The sequence below is a fragment of the Pelecanus crispus genome, chromosome W (assembly GCF_030463565.1).
Source record: "Pelecanus crispus isolate bPelCri1 chromosome W, bPelCri1.pri, whole genome shotgun sequence".
NCBI lineage: Eukaryota > Metazoa > Chordata > Aves > Pelecaniformes > Pelecanidae > Pelecanus > Pelecanus crispus.
Window position 1 is genome coordinate 18879053 of NC_134675.1, and position 21094 is coordinate 18900146.

At 41.5% G+C, this 21094-nt stretch overlaps 1 protein-coding gene across 1 annotated transcript in view; it reads right to left on the reverse strand.

The window, feature by feature from the left end:
- Nucleotides 1-21094, reverse strand: part of LOC142596494 (phospholipid phosphatase 1-like) — a 104798-nt gene that overhangs the window by 11922 nt on the left and 71782 nt on the right. Inside the window, exon 4 of the mRNA XM_075725618.1 lies at nt 10007-10064. Coding sequence (XP_075581733.1) covers nt 10007-10064 — 58 coding nt within the window. The remainder of the gene's footprint in view (nt 1-10006; nt 10065-21094) is intronic.

Here is a 21094-nt window from a genome sequence, read left to right on the forward strand (position 1 = left end):
ATTGACGGGATAGAGGAAAACACTACCTGCGCTCCTGATCCTGCGACTAATCGCCCCAGTGCCCTGAAGTCCCTCTTGATCGCTTTAGGACTTCTCATCACTGCCAACCTGTACAACCAGCAATGGGCAATAATCGGAGGGCCTCACGAGGTCGGGGAGTTTCCTAGTAATGTCCACTTGGCTTGCTTGATTGCAGCACATTTTTCACATTCATGAATAACCTGTGCAATAGTGTCCATGGTCAAATCCACCCCTCGGTCACGAGCCCATCTATATGTTGCATCTCTTCCTTGATGGCCTGAGGCATCATGGGCCCACCGAGTTATAGACAATTCAGCCTTATGTTGCCAGTCCAGATCCACCTGAGCCACTTCAATCTTAACAGCCTGATCCACCTGATGGTTTTTTTGATGTTCTTCAGTGGCCCGACTCTTGGGTACGTGAGCATCGACCTCGAGTCTCTCGTGGTGCTTTCTGCCAGAGGCTCCAGGTAGGGCCATTCTCCCCGGCTGGGGAGTAAAGAATGTACTCTACATTTTGACCTGCCTGGACAGGCCCAAGGTCTACTGCATGAAGTATCTCCTGTTTAATTTGTTCAAAGGCTTGTTGTTGCTCAGGGCCCCATTTGAAATCGTTCTTCTTCCAGGTCACTTGATAGAGAGGACTCATGATCAGACTGTAATTTGGAATATGCATTCTCCAAAAACCCACAATGCCTAAGAAAGCTTGTGTTTCCTTTTTGCTAGTTGGTGGGGACATGGATGTTATTTTGTTGATCACATCCATTGGGATCTGACGACATCCATCTTGCCATTTTATTCCTAAAATCTGGATCTCCTGTGCAGGTCCCTTGACCTTACTCTGTTTTATGGCAAAACCGGCCTTCAGAATGATTTGGACTATCTTCTTTCCCTTCTCAAAAACTTCTTCTGCTGTGTTGCCCCACACAATGATGTCATCAATGTACTGCAGGTGTTCTGGAGCTTCACCCTGTTCCAGTGCTGTCTGGATCAGTCCATGGCAAATGGTGGGGCTGTGCTTCCACCCCTGGGGCAGTTGATTCCAGGTGTACTGGACGCCCCTCCAAGTGAAAGCAAACTGTGGCCTGCGCTCTGCTGCCAAAGGGATTGAGAAGAATGCATTAGCGATATCAATTGTGGCATACCACTTGGCTGCCTTTGACTCCAGTTCGTATTGAAGTTCTAGCATGTCTGGCACGGCAGCACTCAGCGGCAGCATGACTTCGTTCAGGCCGCAATAGTCCACTGTTAGTCTCCACTCTCCATTAGACTTTCGCACTGGCCATATGGGACTGTTAAAGGTGAGCGAGTCTTGCTGATCATTCCTTGGCTCTCTAGTCAACAAATCAGTTTATGGATGGGAAGCAGGGAGTCTCGGTTGGTGCGATAGTGTCACCGGTGCACTGCTGTGGAGGCAATCGGCACCTGTTGTTCTTCGACCCTCAGCAACCCCACAACAGAAGGGTCCTCCGAGAGACCGGGCAAGGTGGACAACTGTTTAATTTCCTCCGTCTCCAAGGCAGCTATCCCAAAAGCCCACCAGTACCCTTTTGGGTCACTGAAATACCCTCTCCTGAGGTAGGCTATGCCAAGGATGCACGGAGCGTCTGGGCCAGTCACAATGGGGTGCTTCTGCCACTCAATCCCAGTTAGGCTCACTTCAGCCTCCAGTACAGTTAGCTGTTGGGATCCCCCTGTCCCTCCAGAAATACAGATGGGTTCTGCCCCTCTATAAATTGATGGCATTAGGGTACACTGAGCACCGGTGTCCACTAGAGCCTTCTACTCCTGTGGGTCTGATGTTCCAGGCCATTGAATCCACACAGTCCCGGAAACCCAGTTGTCCCTTTCCTCCACCTGGCTGGAGGCAGGGCCCCTCTAATCCTGGTCATAGTATTTGTTACTTGCTTCTTGGTTCTTGGATATGCAAATCAAAATTCCGTTGATTAAGATCAGAAGTAAGATCAGCCCTTTTACTCTGTCTGGGGAACTGCTCACTGGAAACTGGGGCTGCAGTCTCCATGAGGTGGTATCCGAAGTATGTTAATGATTTCAGTACAAATCCCAAATACCTGATAAAGCTAAAGGTCAGTGTTTTAATAACAAATCTCCCAGGCAAAACATCAGTAATCTCTGCAGAGCACAGTAAACTGCAAAACCCAACACCAGTCTTTGGGGTTTTTAATCCTCCAGCCTCAATTGGCTGTATATTGCAGAAATAATTGTTTATTGACATCATTTTACCATAAAGCAGGATAAACAATAATATTTTATTCCACTATGAATGCTTACACTTGGCCATTTTCTGATAAGGAAAAACCTAAATGTGTTCCTTCTACTTGAAATAACACATTTTTCTGTTGTATCTACCACGTTATAGAAACCTTCACTAAAAGAACATAAGCACCGCAAGGTATTGCTTTCAGCTCAGTCCTACGGGATCTGATTCACAATAATCTCATCACTGCTGACAGCCATAATTCCCAAGCACACTACAGAGAAGTTGTTTTGCTTTTTTTGTTTACTATTAAAAAGTCTAAATACCAGTATTAAAAGAATACTAAGAGCACATACAAGTAGGAGAAAGAAGCACAAGAGTCTCCATATTTCAGCCTCACAGCATGACCAGTTATCCTTTATTTTTTTCCATCTCTCCTTCAAGTAAGATGCTTGGTACTGCCCAAAGCTACAGACAAACAAAACATTTTCAGTAAGAAATATCTTTTCACTAGGTTTTGAAGACTAGGTAGTCCTCAACTTTCATGTGGGCAGGAACACATTAGGGACTGTTCTGTAGCTCTAGTCAGTAGCATTTGGGAAAGTAAAGAAATATTGCCATGCAAACAGACATACCTAGAATACTGTGTTAAAGGCTCCTAGGCTTTTATTTGGGTACTGTTTCACTCAACCTCCAATTGCAACATAAACAAAGTATGAGATTTCAAGAGCAAAGCTTGATTGGCACATTTAGGAGCATGAGCACAAAAAAGCAGCCTAAACCCTGCTTTCACTTGTGTTTAGCCTATGTCCTCTCTGCAAAAGGAGCAGGCTGTCAGCCCAAGTCACTGAAATACCAGTCGCCCTCCCATTCTCTTCTGTAATTCCACATTTTCTTGGGCACACAAGATGTTCTTTCCCAATGAACTGTGGGAGAGCTTAAGAGCAACTCAAGTTACATTGTGCAGAGGTTCATCATCCCCTTTCATCCCAAGTCGAAGCAACACAAACACGTTGCCGTCCCCAGAATAGCAGGGCACCTTGGCCGGGTTTCTGCAGTCCAGTTCCTCATCCCAGGTTAGGTACAGGCAGGGAAGTGCCCAGGCCAGCTACAGCCAAGACTGTCTCCATTACAGCAACCTGATCCTCAGAGCTGCACTCATTTCTGCCAGCTGCAACAGTTGCAGTGAGGTCATTCTAGCTACTGAAGACAGAGAACACACATTTAACATTTTAATTTATAATAGCTTTCAGACAGAAGTTTAAAAAAATAAGTTGAATCAAAAAATTATGATTAACTGCAGTATCTTCCCCTCTAGGGGAAGGGTGCTAGTTTGGTTGCATGGACATTGCTAGAAGAGGTGTTCAATTAAACTCATCCTCCCATTCTCGAAGCCAAGATAAAATGGTTTTGTTGATACAGAAGAGATCGTGCAAGCTCTTTAACTATGAAAGAAAAGGAGAAGCAGGGGGAGGGGATGACAGAGACTTTTTGGGATCCAGCATCTGTTATTAATTCACTGGGTTCCCACACACTGTTGCTGCTCAAACTCCCTCTAGTTTCCACATGAAGCTGCTGTTGGCAAAAGCATCCCAGAGATAACAGGTCAGTCTGGACCCAAACTGACCCATCTAGCTCTGCCAAATCAATCTCAAAATATGTTCTCCACCACAGCTTCCTGGCCTGACAGTCTGCAAGCAGATTTTTCCGTGGTTTCACTCATTCCATATACCGACAAGTTAGTAACTAGAAGAAACCAAAAGTCTAGCCTAGAAGTAGGCTGAAAACCCAGGTCTTAACCTGGTCCAGCTAGAGACAACAGCTTTTTGACAAGTACATGGCAACATAACGTCCAGGTAAAAATACAGCAGTGATCTCTATGCTATAAGAATGATAAAAGTGATATACACTACTGTTTATTTAAGTAGGCAGATTAGATAAGCTATTTAACATTTCCTGAAATTACTCAAAACTCACACATTTCCTCTGTATTATCATTCTTTTAGAACTTGTTAGATAAATGTTTTATGAAACAGAATTAATGCATTCTTCTCCTTACTCTGCAAATGAGCAAACTTCTTTTCTCAATGGCAGGTGCCACAGTCTGAGTCGCAGTAGGCACTATCCTCACTTCTGTTTTAATGCCAGTCACATACAGCAAGCTACACAAGACCAGTTTGAATATTTTGCACATGAACACACTGACAATACAAACATGATAACAAAATGTAGATTCATTATAGTTTTCCATAAAAGGCTTTAAGCAGGGACTAGCTTAATGAAGCTGCTATCAATTATGGAAGTATATAAGTTGATATGGTATCAAAGACTCATTCCTTTTATTTAGATAACCTTTAAGCTTGACTGCTACATGCATGGAAGGTGAACATTGTTCATGCAAGGAAAAGCTAATAATAAGAAAGCTAATATTAAGTAACTGTAAATGCTGGGGAGCAAAGGTTATTTGTGTCCTCCCAGAAAGACATGAGCCCAAATTACATACCAAGTATTTCCATTCCTGAAGTTAAAAGTTAAGTTCTGCTCTCCAATCCTGTCCCACAAACCAAAAGACAAACTAAGGAGAAATGTTCCAAATTCCCATATATGTGCTTGCTTAGACTATTCCTTTTGAACAGTTCATGTGGCATGATATTCTTACATAATTTACATTTAGGAAGAACTAAAGAAACATGAATTTTCAATTTGGAATTTTAAACTTTTCAGCTTCTATCCTTCCTTCTGAACTAAATAACACATTTTCTTCTATATGTTCCTGAAGCAAGGAAATGAGAGACCATCTAGTTAAAATCCTTGCTTCCCAGGTAATGAAGCCCCCAGAATATGAAGACACTGAAGTCACAACATCCCTAAGAGAAGAACTTAAAAAAAAACCCCAAACCAAAACAACCAAAAAACCCCACCACACCCACAGCTTACAGTTTTTGCCAACAACTTCCTTCACATTAAGTATAAAGCCTGAGCTGTTGGGGTTTCCATGTACCCTGCCCTCACTATGAGATGGGACATGCAGCACATGAGTACGTTCAAAACTGCAGTTTTTTCTCCTAATACCAGAGAAGCTATACAGTCAGAACTCTGATACCACAGTTCCCACTGAGACTTGTGGAATTTCTCATGTTACCAAAGGTTTAAACAGTGCTTCCTGCAAAGTACTGTGCACCTGTAACCAGCAGAAGTCACCACTGTTGATACATAGCACATTGCATGCCTGTCCCTGTACTTGCTTCCAGTTGGATCCCCTGCTAACCTCTCATGCTAAACCATTCCTTGGTAGGGATCACACAGATGATTCCAACAGAGATGTTTCTAAAGCCCACTCATGTATTGCAAAAACCAAGCACTTATAAGAGATTTTTGTAAGAGAAACTACCATTTAAGTAAGAAAAAAACATTTTAAGTTACAAGACTTCAACTCAGGCTGCAGCATTTTGAGTTCTCTCAATACTGAAGAATCTTTTTTTCCAAATATTTTTATATCAGTCTAATGTAGCTACAAGAAGAGCTTCCTCCTTAATTCAATCCTCATTCAAAGCATAAAGAATCAGTGACACCCCACTAAGTAGGAAATCAGACCCTGAAGGATTATTACATATAGCAATATTATTATACATTATATATATTATTATATATAATAATAAAATATATAATAATTATATATTATTATATATAGCAATAGACTGCTGTAGCCATTCACAAGTCAAAGCATCTAAAACATTTGAAAATACTGGTGAACCACCTCATGTTCATTTTTAATCCATCATGTGCAAGCGCACAGAACAGAAAATAAAGCTACAATTTAACTTGTTTGTAATTCAGCAATTCTGCGTTAAGTAACTGAAGCTGCAGAAGTATTTCACTACTTTGCCTAGTATTTTGCAAGGTGGCTTGATTTAAGCCACATACTTCAAGCATCTCCCATTTCATAGTTGCAGTGTTTGTGCTGTCTGTGGCAGAGATCATTTCCCCTTTGATTCCCCCAAAATGTTCCCTCATTTCTGAAATGCATAACCTGACACGGTATACGTGTTCACCAAATAACATTTAAGAGTATGCTTTTTGCAGTATGCATACATGGCAGACTCCTCCAGTCTCTCCAGAAACCAGCATGCTAGTGTCTGGTTATGATTAATACTGCCTATGAGTAATGCCACATGTTAACAATTCTGTCCTGCTCCTGACTCAGTATGCGGCTGGCATAAGTGTGCAAAGAGCAGATGAAGCCAGCATCAGAGTTCAGTTAATGAACAGGTCATCAAGTGCCACTGGTTTGGTTTAGAGCCAGTGGCAGCACTCTGCCTTGCCATGTGGGAGGGTCAGAAAGCAGTTTTCCCTAACCTTCCCCTGCAGTAGCTGTCTGCTTGAAGACATGTGTACTTTTTTTTTTTTTCACTTTTTTTTTTTTAAAAAAAGACCACATTCAGTGCAAAGGTTGGTATGTAGTAATGCTGTGTTAATCAGCAAGGAAAAAACATCCTGCGCAGGAGTTAACCTTCTTCACATGTCCTTCTGAAGGCCTTCCAACAGTTGCAGGACAGAAGAAGGTAGAAGTCTAATCTCCACAAAGCCTCTTATTATTTGTACTGGGTGATAGCTCAGCCAGATACAAGACAAGAAACTGGAGTGCAGGAATAGAAGAACACCTTCTCCTCCATCCAGGGTTCTGGCTACTCATTAACAAGTTTACTGAATAACAAACTAATCTCCAATAAATCATTTACTGTTTAACTCTCTTAACATGACATTTGTTAAAGACATTAGTACCCTTCTAGATTAAGGGAGCTGCTGTCTCACAGTTACTACAGGACTGAACGAACACAAGGACAGTTTCTGTAGCAGCATGCAAAGCCACAGCAAGTTTTATTTCATTGCTGAACCAGGACTGACACAAGCTCTGTATTTACAGCATTTCAAAGTGGCAGAGGATGGATTTGACTCCCACTGTCCCACCTCTCCCCCATGCAGAAGGTTGCTAAGAGTGAAGCTCACACACACAAATCCCGACAGGTAAAGTTCATAGTTGCCTATATCTTAGCTCAGTAGTTCAGGAACTCTCCACACAAGCTCCTTTGCATGGATTAAAAAAAACCCAAAACAAACAAACCATGCCACAGTCAGCTACAAAGCTTTATTCAACCCACATAAAGAAGTCAGTATGTTGAAAATAAAAATTAAAAAATTCTTGACTTTCTTGCCAAAGGCTGCATTTTTTAAATCCTAGTAGGTTTAACAGCAAGGCCGAAAGTCCAAGCTGTTCAGCACAGCTTCTAATTATATTATATTCAACTGTTTGAAACTAAAGATGGTCTCAGATTTACAGCAAGCAATGGGTGGGGGTGGGAGGGGAACCGGGGCATACCACAGATTTTAATTAACAGATGCAAGGTTTGAAAATAGCATCTCCTTTCTCAGTCTCTACCATCTGAGAAGTCCTCCTGACCGCAACCATTGCCCCAGGCTGTAGCAAGCAGGACTCTCCTTACACATGCATGTGACAGGTAAAAGTTCAGACACTCAGGTCCCTGCCAAATGACTAATCCAGTGTACTGGTTTTGGCTGGGGTAGAGTTAATTTTCTTCATAGTAGCTAGTATAGGGCTATGTTTTGGATTTGTGCTGGAAACAGTGTTGATAATACAGAGATATTTTAGTTACTGCTGAGCAGTGCTTACACAGAGTCAAGGCCTTTTCTGCTTCTCACACTGCCCTGCCAGAGAGTAGGCTGGGGGTGCACAAGAAGTTGGGAGGGGACATAGGTGGGACAGCTGACCCCAACTGACCAAAGGGATATCCCATACCATATGATGTCATGATCAGCAATAAAAGCTGGGGGAAGAAGAAGGAAGGGGGGGATGTTCGGAGTTATAGCGTTTTGTCTTCCCAAGTAACCATTATGCGTGATGGAACCCTGCTTTCCTGGAGATGGCTGAATACCTGCCTGCCGATGGGAGGTAGTGAATGAATTCCTTGTTTTGCTTTGCTTGCGTGCACAGCTTTTGCTTTACCCTTTAAACTGTCTTTATCTCAACCCTCGAGTTTTCTCACTTTTACTCTTCTGATTCTCTCTCCCATCCCATTGTGGGGGGAGTGAGCGAGCAGCTGTGTGGTGCTTAGTTCCCGGCTGGGGTTAAACCACGACATCCAGTCACTATAAATTATAAACCATACTCATTACCACAGCTAGTAAATTTTCTCTTGTCTCTAAGTTTGTGCTTCTGAGAGGTGGCAGTATCACATTCTCACATTGCTCAACAAAAATATGCACGGAGAAGTTAGATCAGGTAGGTATGGCTGAACACAATGGAGCAAATCAGTATTAGGTTGCTACATAGCAGCAATTGCTTCACTGTACTATGGAAATAGTGGGTTTGATCCATGGATTTTATTTTTGGAATCACATCACAAGTGGACCTATATAATTTTGGAGACTGACAGTCATAATGAGCATGTAAAGACACTTGACTTTTTTTTTTTTTTTAAACAGCTGACAGATAGGAAGTTGTGCTATACTGTAGTCAAACCCAGGACATAATACTTTTATGAACCCTTTGTATTTATAGTAGATAAAGACAGGTAAGAGAGGGAGAGGAACTAAACAGGTTTCACTATAAATAAACTGCAGTGATAGACCCAAACTGAACACTGAGCTTCTGAAAAAACTCAGCTTCTCCAGACAAAAATCAATTTAAAGACCTATGCCATACTAAAGAACCACCTTTTTGTGTGTGCTGTTTCGGGGGGAGGGGTTAGTTCATTTTGAATAATCTGGATGTTATACTATTGCCAAACAAGACAATAAAAAAATTAAAAATGCAATCAAGATGGGAAGGCAAATTGAATCTGAGTTCTGTGAAGATCCTGATATGTATGTATTATGTTAGTAATTTATACACAGGACTGGAGCTTAATTTTACAACTGCATTAACAACAAAATTGCACAAAATTGTTTAATGACTTCTGTGTTACAAATTAGCAGGGGGAGAACAAACAAATCAATCTTTTAGTGTTACAAAGCTTATTCTAGGAGTGAAGATAATTTGCCCTAGCCGACTTATAACAATTTGGACTGAAATGTATTAGGCTCCAATTGAAGCACTCAAATCCTCATTATATAGTACTTATTAGTGAAATGATCTTCTCATTAGTATTTACTTCCACAGATAGATCTCTTTCCCCTTGCTTCCTGTGACCTCCCTCCCTGCCCCCAAAAGACAGGAGAATATTAAAAGCAATTTAAAATTCAAGTTGATCTGCTGTTTTGTGCTTATGGGCCCACCCATGTTTGATCAAGGTTTAAGTTTAGGGTTTTGGGTGGTTTTTTTTTTGGGGGGGGGTTCTTTTTTGGTTGTTGGGTTTATTCTGTGTTTAGGTTTTTTTCTTTTCTTTTTTTTTAAGTAGGTTTTGCATGTTTCATTGTGAGACATCTTATATTTTTTTTTATTTATGGCTTGCAATACTTTTAATATAACCAAATTTAAGTAGCAGTGTATTTTCCAAACCCACTGTCAACAGGTTTGTTTGGGACAAGACACACAAGCCAACTGCCATATTAAATATTTTTAGGCATCTTGAATATAATTCTGCTACTTCTTGTCCCAGTATCAGTGACCTTATCTTACAAATCCACTTACCTCAGACAAACATCCTACAAAAGAAGTGTCCCTTGCACAAAGCAGCCAAGTAAATGTTTTAATTTTGTACTAGATAACTAACAGACTTTGTTGCCATGTAGATGGAAAGAGTATACTTACTGCTAGGAAGAGCATGCAGTACATGGAGAATGAAGAATGGCCGGAGTAAAATGATAGTCTGGAAGAGAAGAGAGTAGATGTTTCATTGTTTTTCATTTGCAACACTCGGTCTACAGTGATATTGTTATCTTACACAAGTGAACTGGTAAAATGCAAACATCCCCATGCTTGTTCTTCAAGGAGGCTACCTAGGAAAAACAGCAATCACTCATGTCCGACAACAGCTTTTGACAAACAGCACAGACTTTACTACTCAGCAGCTATCCTATTTCAGCATTAAGTTGATCTCAACATCAGGTATTAACTGCTAGTCTTTTAACTGAAGTTTGAACAGCAAGTGAACACATCCTCAAAGCTAGAAATAAAGCGTCCTTTAAAGCAGTATATTTGTTTCATCTTCTTGATAAATACCAGAACAAAATACTGTAAATATCAATTTTAAAAATTACTTGTCTGAAAGTCACAGTATGCGTATGAGAATAAATGACACATTAAACACCCAAACTGATCAGTTGCATTCGGTCACCATCAAGAGGCAGTACTTAACTACTCATGTTTATACCATATATACATATGTTTGTTAAATGTACCAATTCATACAGACCACTATCATCTATCACTGAAGGGTAGAAGGAAAGGCAAGAAGGCAATTCAATAGCCAGCCAACCTCAAAAGATGACACCTCATCTAATAATTGTAGGAATAGCTTCATACTTGGATATCTGTGGTGGTTTGACCTTGGCTGGATGCCAGGTGCTCACCAAGCTGCTCTATCAGTCCCCCTACTCAGCTGGACAGGGGAGAGAAAATATAATGAAAGGCTTGTGGGTCAAGATAAAGGACAGGGAGAGATCACTCACCAATTACCACCATGGGCAAAACAGACTTGACTTGGGAAAATTAATTTAATTTATTGCCAATCAAATCAGAGTAGGACAATGTGAAATAAGAACAAATCTTAAAACACCTTCCCCCCCACCCCTACCTTCTTCCCAGGCTCAACTTCACTCCTGATTTTCTCTACCTCCTCCCCCCGAATGGCACAGTGGGACGGGAAACTGGGGTTGCGGTCAGTTCATCACACATTGTCTCTGCCGCTCCTTCCTCCTCAAGGGGAGGACTCCTCACACTCTTCCCTGCTCCAGTGTGGGGTCCCTCCCACGGAAGACAGTCCTCCACGAACTTCTCCAATGTGGGGCCTTCCCACGGGCTGCAGTCCTTCACAAATGCTCCAGCTTGGGTCCTTTCCACGTGTCCTTTCCATGGGGTGCAGTCCTTTAGGAACAGACTGCTCCAGCGTGGGTCCCCCGCGGGGTCACGAGTCCTGCCAGCAAACCTGCTCCAGCGTGGGCTCCTCTCTCTCCATGGGTTCACAGGTCCTGCCAGGAGCCTGCTCCAGCGCGGGCTTCCCACAGGGTCACAGCCTCCTTTGGGTGCATTCACTTGCTCCTGCGTGGGGTCCTCCATGGGCTGCAGGGGGACAGCCTGCCTCACCATGGTCTTCACCACAGGCTGCAGGGGAATCTCTGCTCCAGTGCCAGGAGCACCTCCTCCCCTTCCTTCACTGACCTTGGTGTCTGCAGAGTCATTCCTCTCACATATCCTCACTCCTCTTCTCCGGCTGCCATTGTGCAGCAGGTTTTTTTCCCCTTTTTAAATATGTTATCACAGAGGTGCTACCACTGTCGCTGATTGGCTCAGCTTTGGCCAGTGGCGGGTCCATCTTGGAGCCGGCTGGCATTGGCTCTATCAGACATAGGGGAAGCTTCTGGCATCTTCTCACAGAAGCCACCCCTGTAGCTCCCCCACTACCAAAACCTTGCCACGCAAACCCAATACAATATCTCATTTAAAGAATGGCACCATTGCCTTCAACTTTTAAAGGCTTCTAGCTGGTCCAGACTGAAGGGACTTGAGAATTGACAGTGACAGTCCTGTGGACTCCTAGAACAGGGTGCTTTTGGCAAGGTCCTCCCCTGCACAGGTGGTTTCTGCAAGGAGCTGAGTAGCAGAGGCTTAAAACAAATCCCACCCACCTCTTTGTCGAGAATAGACAGCAAAATGGAAAGACGTTTCTGATTCAGTCTTAAGTGGAGAGATGAAAAACTGTACTTAAACTATTTTTTTCTATTTTATGTGCAGAGCCTTGTAACTGTGCTGTTTCACAGGATATCAGCCAGGTCACAGCCAGGCTTCTGGCTATTTAACACAGCACTCTTTGCTCAAGAGAGTTTGGCATACACAAACAAAGCCAACTTAATAAAAAGTTTCATTGCTCTCCAGGCTGCCCTCTACCATATCCAGCAGGTATCACAGCACATTCCTATTTCAGTGCCTAAAGACAGGTAGAGAGCCTGGGTCCAGAGAAATTCCTGGTCAAGGGAAATGTTTCTACTCTTTGGACCGAGAGTAATGAAGGAAGCTCTGATGTGCAGTAAGATAACTGGGTTCAACATTCACCACTCAAATACCACAAAGGCAGCAATAAAGCAATCTTGTGCACAAGTGAAACTGCAAAACTTCTTAAATTAATTTGCATGCACAACATTAAGAAACTGCATCAGACACCAGAAAGAAAAAACCCACATAAGTTTCCTCTGTAGGTTTTAGAGTTCTTGGTTTATATTTGATTCCAAACACTGTCAATATATTTCAGTTTCAGAGATACTAAACAAGCACTCTGAAAAGAATAACAAGATGACTTTTGTGTGTGTATACACACACACACTCTGGATATTTTTCAATTCGGTTCTTAAATAGAAAAACTGTATTGACAATGTGTTATCTTCAGATGCTTAAAATTCAAAAACATTAATATTGCACTTTTGCTAGACATCCCTTCTCCACTTTAGTACTCTAATTCTTCACCAGTTAAAGTCTCTGGGCAAAAGTCCACTATGAAAGCCAATACAATAAGAATTTTGAAGAGTTCTGTCCTTCCCGACAAACACATCGTCTGAGCCATGAAAGCAAAGCATGCTGTTCTACAAAACAGAAGATACAGAATAAGGAATTCCTGGCTCCTAAGCCAATATTTTATCCACTGACTTTGGGGCTATTCCTGTTGTCCATAAGATGATGTTTCCTACAATTCCTAAAGGCAACCTATTGCCAATTGGAGGAATTCAGAAGGCTAATGAATGACAGAAGGAATAAATACAGTTCTTTAAGATTATTTTGGAATTCCTATACCATTTTAAAGGTGTTGTTGACTACTGGCATTCTTTGTTTTAGACATACATTAGCCCAATGTAACATTAAGAATGCCTTGTTCCAAGTTGAAGATTACAAAATTTAAATGCATTCTCATCAGGCATAGATAAATATGCTGTACATGACTGAAAATGTTGTGCTTAGGACATGAAGTATTTCCAGAAATACAACTGGACAAAGTACTGATCCAACTTGTACAGTGTGCAATCCCAGTGAAATTTCTTTGGCAATACTGCTGTTTCTAGACTTCTTAAAAAACTCACACACATTTAAAAAAAATGCTTAAGACTCCTTCAAACATTAAGTTTAACGATGGAAAAGTTTCCCGACAGTTCCTCAGCATGCAAACAACATCTTCCCAAAGCCAGGAGAACATCCTGTCTATCAAACCAGCCAAGCAGCTGCACAGCCCAGGCTTCTTTGTGACCATACTGCAAGTGCTGGTTTGCCATGAGCCAACATTTAATAAATAAATAATTTTTTAATTAAAAAAACAACCAGTATTTGCTAGTCTCAAGAATGCAGAGGTATTAGAAGAAAATACATTTATAAGTAAAATGGTACAGACAACACTCAGAACTCCTACCTTTCACTAATAAAGGAAAGGCTAAATTATCCCAGTAGGAATTTGCACATCAGATTTCAGGACCGTATCTTTTTCAAATGAACATTAGAACAGTATCCAGTGAAACTGTAGTGTCATGAAAGAGTTAGCAAGACTTATTTTGATTTTTTCCCAAATGGCAAAGTCTGACATCAAAAGAACAGCTTTGCAGAGACCCATGCCTTTTACTCCATCAGTATCTACCTCACAGATCACTTCTGATGTGAGGAGCAAGGCTTCATTTTAACAGGAAAAAGCATAAGCTTTAATTATTTCTACTTGGACAATATATTACTACCAAGTTAGAAGAATGCCTTAAGTAGTAATATGAAATCAGTTTCAGATCTCAGTTGAGGTCTAAAGTATACTCTCAGTTTCTAATGTATAGAGTACAGCTGCACATCTCAAAAAGGTCTTAAAACAAGGTAATTTAAGGGCTGTTTAGCTTTCTTGAAACTTAGTTTTGCCACAAATTTCACATAGTATACAATAAAGACAAAAGTAAAAACACTATACTTTCTAAAAAAGGTTGCCATAAGACTGATTACAATTAATCACTACAGTCTGTTATTGTAAGTCTGCATTTTTAAAGATTACCTGGAAAAATAATTGAAGTACAAACAATTCCTGCAAGAAAGCAATTGGAGTGAACTGAACCACTTGGTACTTTTAGCCAGGATTTCTAATCCCAGATAAGCAAGTCTAAGACAGATTGCCTTGCAGGACTTGACACCTACAACCCTTTCATTCTGTTCTATTCCTTTCCATGCACACAAGGCAACTTAGCCTAGAGAGCAGAACCTGCCTGACAGAAGGTACTGTTTCTCAAATCCTCTAAACTAGACAGTAAACCTCACAGTATAAACTAAACTGCGTGGTCCCCTTTATTCAAGCCTTCTACAAGGAAACACAGTACAGCTTGAGGAACAAGACTTTGCTAGCAAGGCACTAGATGGGTTGTGTTATCTAGTGGAGCTGTACAGAGCCATGTCCATAAATCTGCTAAGCTCTCTATAACGTTTACAGAAGTACAGAATGGCAAAAGAGAAGTCTTCTCAATGAAGACTGAGATGGTTTGGAAAAACCCACACATCTACAATGCTCTACAAACACCATAGCTTGGATTTTGATTTCTCGTGGCACCTATATGGTCTAGTATATTGTGTTTTATATCTGCCCCCAATTAGAGCCTCTGCCCGTTTCCAGCACTCAACTTCCCCCCCCCCCCCATTTAAACAGCTTAACAGTAAACTGCTGTTAAAATGATAGTTCTGTGGATAGAGCAATTCTAGCAGTTACACACCCGTATGTGAATTAGTAGAAAAATAAAAGAAACAAATAAGACAAATAAAAGAATCATTTGTCTTACACTGTCACTTGCAAGAAAAAGCATGTTTTAGGTAGTAAGTTCTGCTTGGCAGTATTTTGTAAAGTGCATTATTTCATAAGTGAATTACTGAACACTGGAGTTCAGTAAACAAGCTGATGTCATGTCTCCATGTAATGTAAGGACAACTGAATGCACAGAAACACTTAAGCAAAGTGCAATAGTCTTATTGGGAAGTGAATAGCCTTAGTGAAACAAGAGACTAGGAAAAGAGCTAAATAGATATGGAACAGTGAAGCATTAAATGGTGAGAAATTAAAATGTTAGAAATTACAGTAGAAAGGGATAAACCAGAAGAAAGCATATCCTGTGGTGCCACAATAAACCTGACAGAAGCTGAACGATAAGGGAATCTTCCCAATATAATTATTGAATTATGGAATAAACCCTTAGAGGAAAAACAGGAGGTCCAGCAAAACATTATGCACACTGCCACATCAAAGCAAATAAAACCACCCACTGGATTAGCCAGCAAGTCCTTGCTGTCCTCAAGCTCTCTGGATTCTCCAAGTCTGACTCAAAGCTTCCGCTGACATTCATGTTACCCATTCCATTGATCTGGAGGGGAATAAGTGTCAGACAGAGCTGCAGCCTAGCACATCTGTGTCGAGTAGGCCAGAGCACTCCACACGCTTGTCAGGGAAATATTCCTAGAATTTCAGTGCAATGAGGACTTGGTTTAATAAAGTGCTAGTCCTATGCTCAAGCTGAGGCACCACATTCTTTACAGACAACTAGCTTTGCATTCAGCAATCAACATGTTCTCACAGCACCTGCTCTCTTCTCAAGTGCTACAGAGTTGCACTAGTACAACTATCATCAGTGGGGGTTGAAAGGTTTGAGGACTCTGAAATGAAGTGCTTCTGTGATTATTGCAAAGAAATGTTTAAGTAAACACACAAGCAATTCATGCATTTAACAATATCAGCAACTACTCAGAACTTAGAAATCCATTTTCAAAAGACAGTATTCCCAATTTCTCTACTTTCTTCCTCCTCTGCCAGCAGTTAAATCCACACTTAAGTACAAAGCCTTACACTTACAGAGAGGAAAAAGCTGCCAGAGTCTTTCCAATTCAGTAATCCTTATCTGGACAATTTTATTGACAAAGGTGTTTCAACATGAGACTTCTATTAGTGTCTTGCACAATTCCCTAATCATATTTGGGGTGAGGGGTCGATCCACTCAGCTCTACTTTAAGTAGTGGCAGATAGTGAGCAAACATTGCCAGTGCTGAGACATAACATGCCATGAGACTATACCCAGCTTTTTGCAGACAGGTAGTTACATGTTTTTCCTTTTACAGGCTCTCTCACCATATTCTTATCTTACACAAATGAAAGTTCCTTGCTTATCCTACTAACGTAAAACAGATCTAGCAGGTTCTAGGAAGAAATAGGCAGTCTTTTTCTAATTTGTAATCAGCTTCCTCCCCCATCACCCTTTTGAAACAAGCCCTGCAGACAGTGCAAGAAACAGGGGTATAAAGTAACCTTTTCCTGAGCTCAGGATCAACACAAAGTAGCTTGACTCAGCTGAGTTACTACAAGGCTTGCCTTCACTGCTAGGTTTAACAGATTTTAAAGTTTGTTACAAACTGGCATAATTTGTTTTTTTCCTTGCTGGAAATTGAAGAAATACATCATAATACATATAAGCATGCTGCACGCTGATGGAACACTAATGATTAGTTGCTAGCTATTCTGCATCTGTCAGCTGTGGTTTGTACCAGCAGCTACTAGAGGAGTAAACTTCACTGTAAGGTAACTAGTAAGGAAAAAACCTCATCCCCCTACTATTTTTTCTTTTCAAATGAGCAGCAGTTAACCTGTTTTGAACTTACAAATATTTTTTCTTAAAAGTTTCATCCAGGGAGCAAGAAGTTACCAACTCCTGGCATTCTTGCCACACAAACATGTATGTTCTGAACTCTCAATACTACAAAGTCCAACCAACTGACATGATGCAATGGCATTCCACATGCACATTGCAAAACCACCACAAAGCAAGTTCTCTGTCAGTTTTGACTTGTCACTCAATTTAACTCAACACACAAGAGGAAAGTTTAACTTTCCCCTACATTGCTAGTTAGCCTCCTCCAATAAAACAAACAAACCAACCAACCAACCAACCCACATTGGGACTTTGTTTACTTCTCTTTCCAAGTAATCCCCTCTCAGAAAAGAGTACAAGTGAAAATGGCAGCAAGGGGGACTCAAACTAACATTTCTAAAGGCTAATGGTTTGCTCACATGCATCAGATTACAGGCTTCTGTTCCATTAGCCATGTCTGCACAAGTTATCCACATAATATTGTTCTGACTCACAGGAGTGTTATTATAATTTTACATAAAGGGAATGAGAACAAGAAAAGATAATCCCTGTTAAATCAGGGATTTGATGGTCATTTGCTCTTTAAGAAACTGCTTTGGGCATGAAGCACCTGGCAAGTGTGCAGAACCCCTCCCCCCAACAGATTTTTGTAATCTTCAAGAGGGAAAAAGGGAAGAGAGGCAGCAGGAGAACAGTAAGCATTATGGGGATTTCAGTCCCCACGGTACTGTTTGAGCTTTGAGCAATACACAGTTATACACATGTCCAAAGTTTTATCTTAAGAAGATTCTTCCCTTCTGTTAACTTGGACATAAGCTTTGCAAATCAGTGAAATTCTGCCAAGAGTGAGAAGATGCATCTACCTGCTCCATTAGCTAGCTTACAAATAATTTTCAGGGCGTACTGAACACAAGTTACAAATTTTGATTTCTAATGAACTTAAGCATGATAAGCTACTGAACGTGCAGATAATTTTTTTTTAAAATAGGTATTTTTCAGCCTGACATTTGTCTATTCTGCAGCTTAGAAATAAACCAGTCCAGTTGCACAGGAAATGCAGTACTGTAGCTTACATGACTAGACCAATGGATAGGAAGTACCACATAATGGCCTTTAAAGATATCATATCTGCTCTTCTCTACACAGTGATTAAGTAGAAGAATCGCTGTACCCATAGTTCAAAACATAAGGCCAAAGACTGCAAGCATAGCTTCTTCTGAAAACTGTTCAAGGTGAAGAGTTTTATTTTCAGTTATGAAAATGAATGCCATCAATCATCACTGAGAAGGGCCAAGTCACATTAGGGCAAAGGAGATGTAAGATCAGAAACGTGATCCAGATTGCAAAACTGTTGAAGGCTAACTCATCATATCAGGCCAAGATGTTTTTGTAAGCTAGCAAGTAAAGGACACTTAATCATCCCTAATCAGAAGAACAAACATTCAGTATCCTTTAACCAAAGACATCCTGGAGCAACTAGACCTTGAAGAAGTACTGAGAAACTGATAAAAAGGAACATCCTACCCCAGCAGGTGCTGGAAAAACTGGACGATTGCCGAAAAACAGTAACTGGGGGAAAGGTAAAAGCGGCAAGGGGGGATTGCAACCACCAACTCAATTTAGGACCAGAAGGATTTGCCCCCCCACACCCATAAGGGGCATGCGTGCTAATTTACATAGCAAGCGAGGCTAATTAGAATATAGTTGACCAATAGCAGATAGGATGGTAATTACTAACCAATCATCGTAAAAAGGATAATGACTAACTCTGTAAGTTTTGGTATAAATAAGGCGCAGAAAGTCTCATTCAGTGTGCTAGCTTTGTGGAATTACCACCTAGCACCCACCTCTGCACAGAAATTAAATAAAATTGATATCTCGACTCAGTGTGTGGATTGGATTGTTGCACACTGGGTAACGAACTCCCTTTGTGAGACAACAGAACTGCATCTCAATTGGATACAGCATGTTCATCTTTCAGATTTGGTTCTCCCTACTACCAGTTAATTTCTATTGCAAAGGCAGCTCTTTATGTTTCTAGATCAAGTACAGCCCCATTTCATCATCCACTGTAGGCCAGAAGAAGCTTCTAAAGTTAAATATTTAAGACAGACACTCATTCACTACCATATTTCAGCTTTTTCCTTCCCTGTAAACTTCCAGCAAGTGTTAAATGTAGGTGACCTGACTTTAAGTTCCAATTCTCAGAAGTGGTGGATAATTTGGTTAGGACTGGAAGTGTTCCCAGATCAGCTGTGTTACATCTTGAATAACAGTAATGACAGAAGGGTGAGAAGTAGTGTTTAAGGAAAAAGTTGCACCATTTGAATAATAGTAAAAATATATCTGGCCTTCCATTCATCTCTTCAACTGCTTTAATATCCAAGCTTCTTGAGAATTTTTTGGCATATATCTTTTCAGAAGTGAAAACTACTAAATTATGTTCTGATGAAAACTCCTGAACATTTAAGTTTCAGTGCTGTATAACACTTCACAGGTTAAAAGCTCTGTAACAGAAGTCATCAGAATGCTATACACAACAAACCAGTATACCCCTAGCAAACATGTAGTTAAGTCCGCAGCAGCTTTAGAGACATTTCTGATTCACAATGCTGTTAGAAACTACCAGTTTAGATAAGTAATCATTCAGGCATAACTAAATGGATTAAGTGCAGTTTGATTTTTGACAAAGCTTTAAGAAGTTTCAAAACAAAGCTTGTATGAAGTGTGCCAATAAAACAAAATAATGTTTCATCTTAGAAATACTCCCAGTACTGAGAAGTGGGGGAAGGGGGAGAAAACAAGAGGGAAAGACAGGAACAACTGTTTAATAGAGATGGACTGACCCGAAGCAAGTGTCCCAGTCCCTCAGCTTATCTTTATAAATCCAAAGCAAACCAATTGCAAAGGCTATCTAATGAAACAAGGAAAAACAATAATATCCATTAAAATGGAAGTAATGTATGAAGATTTTTTTTTAACAGTTACAGTTTTGAAGGTGTTTTTAGTATACAGAACAGACAACATAAGAGTTTCAAAAGTTTGGTTGAACTTCAAAACAAAGTTATGCAGGTTAGCCCCATACCAGCCACAGGTGCCTAGCTACTGGGAACTGCTTGAAGTGATTTAACTGCACTCATAGAATCATAGAAAAGTTTGGGTTGGAAGTGACCTTAAAAGGTCATCCAGTCCAACCCCCCTGCAATAAGCAGGGACATCTTCAACTAGATCAGGCTGCTCAGAGCCCCATCCAACCTGACCTTAAATGTTTCCAGGGATGGGGCATCTACCACCTCTCTGGGTGTATTGGGTTTGTGTGGCAAGGTTTTGGTAGCGGGGGGGGCTACAGGGATGGCTTCTGTGAGAAGCTGCTAGAAGCTTCCCCTATGTCCGATAGAACCAATGCCAGCCGGCTCCAAGACAGACCTGCTGCTGGCCAAGGCCGAGCCAATCAGCGACAGTGGTAGCACCTATCTGATAACATATTTAAGAAGGGGGGAAAAAAAAAACCACCGGGAGTCAAACTGCAGCTGGAGTGAGGAGTGAGAATATGTGAGAGAGACAACCATGCAGACACCAAGGTCAGTGAAGAAGAAGGGGGAGGAGGTGCTCCAGGCACCGGAGCAGAGATTCCCCTGCAGCCCGTGGTGAAGACCATGGTGAGCTAGGCTGTCCCCCTGCAGCCCATGGAGGTCCACGGTGGAGCGGGTACCCACCTGCAGCCCGGGGAGGACCCCACGCCGGAGCAGGTGGATGTGCCTGAAGGAGGCTGTGACCCTGTGGGAAGCCCATGCTGGAGCAGGCTCCTGGCAGGACCTGTGGACCCATGGGGAGAGAGGAGCCCACGCTGGAGCAGGTTTGCTGGCAGGACTTGTGACCCCATGAGGGACCCATGCTGGAGCAGTCTGCTCCTGAAGGACTGCACCCTGTTGAAGGGACCCATGCTGGAGCAGTTCCTGAAGAACTGTAGCCCATGGGAAGGACCCACGTTGGAGAAGTTCATGGAGGACTGTCTCCTGTGGGAGGGACCCCACGCTGGAGCAGGGGAAGA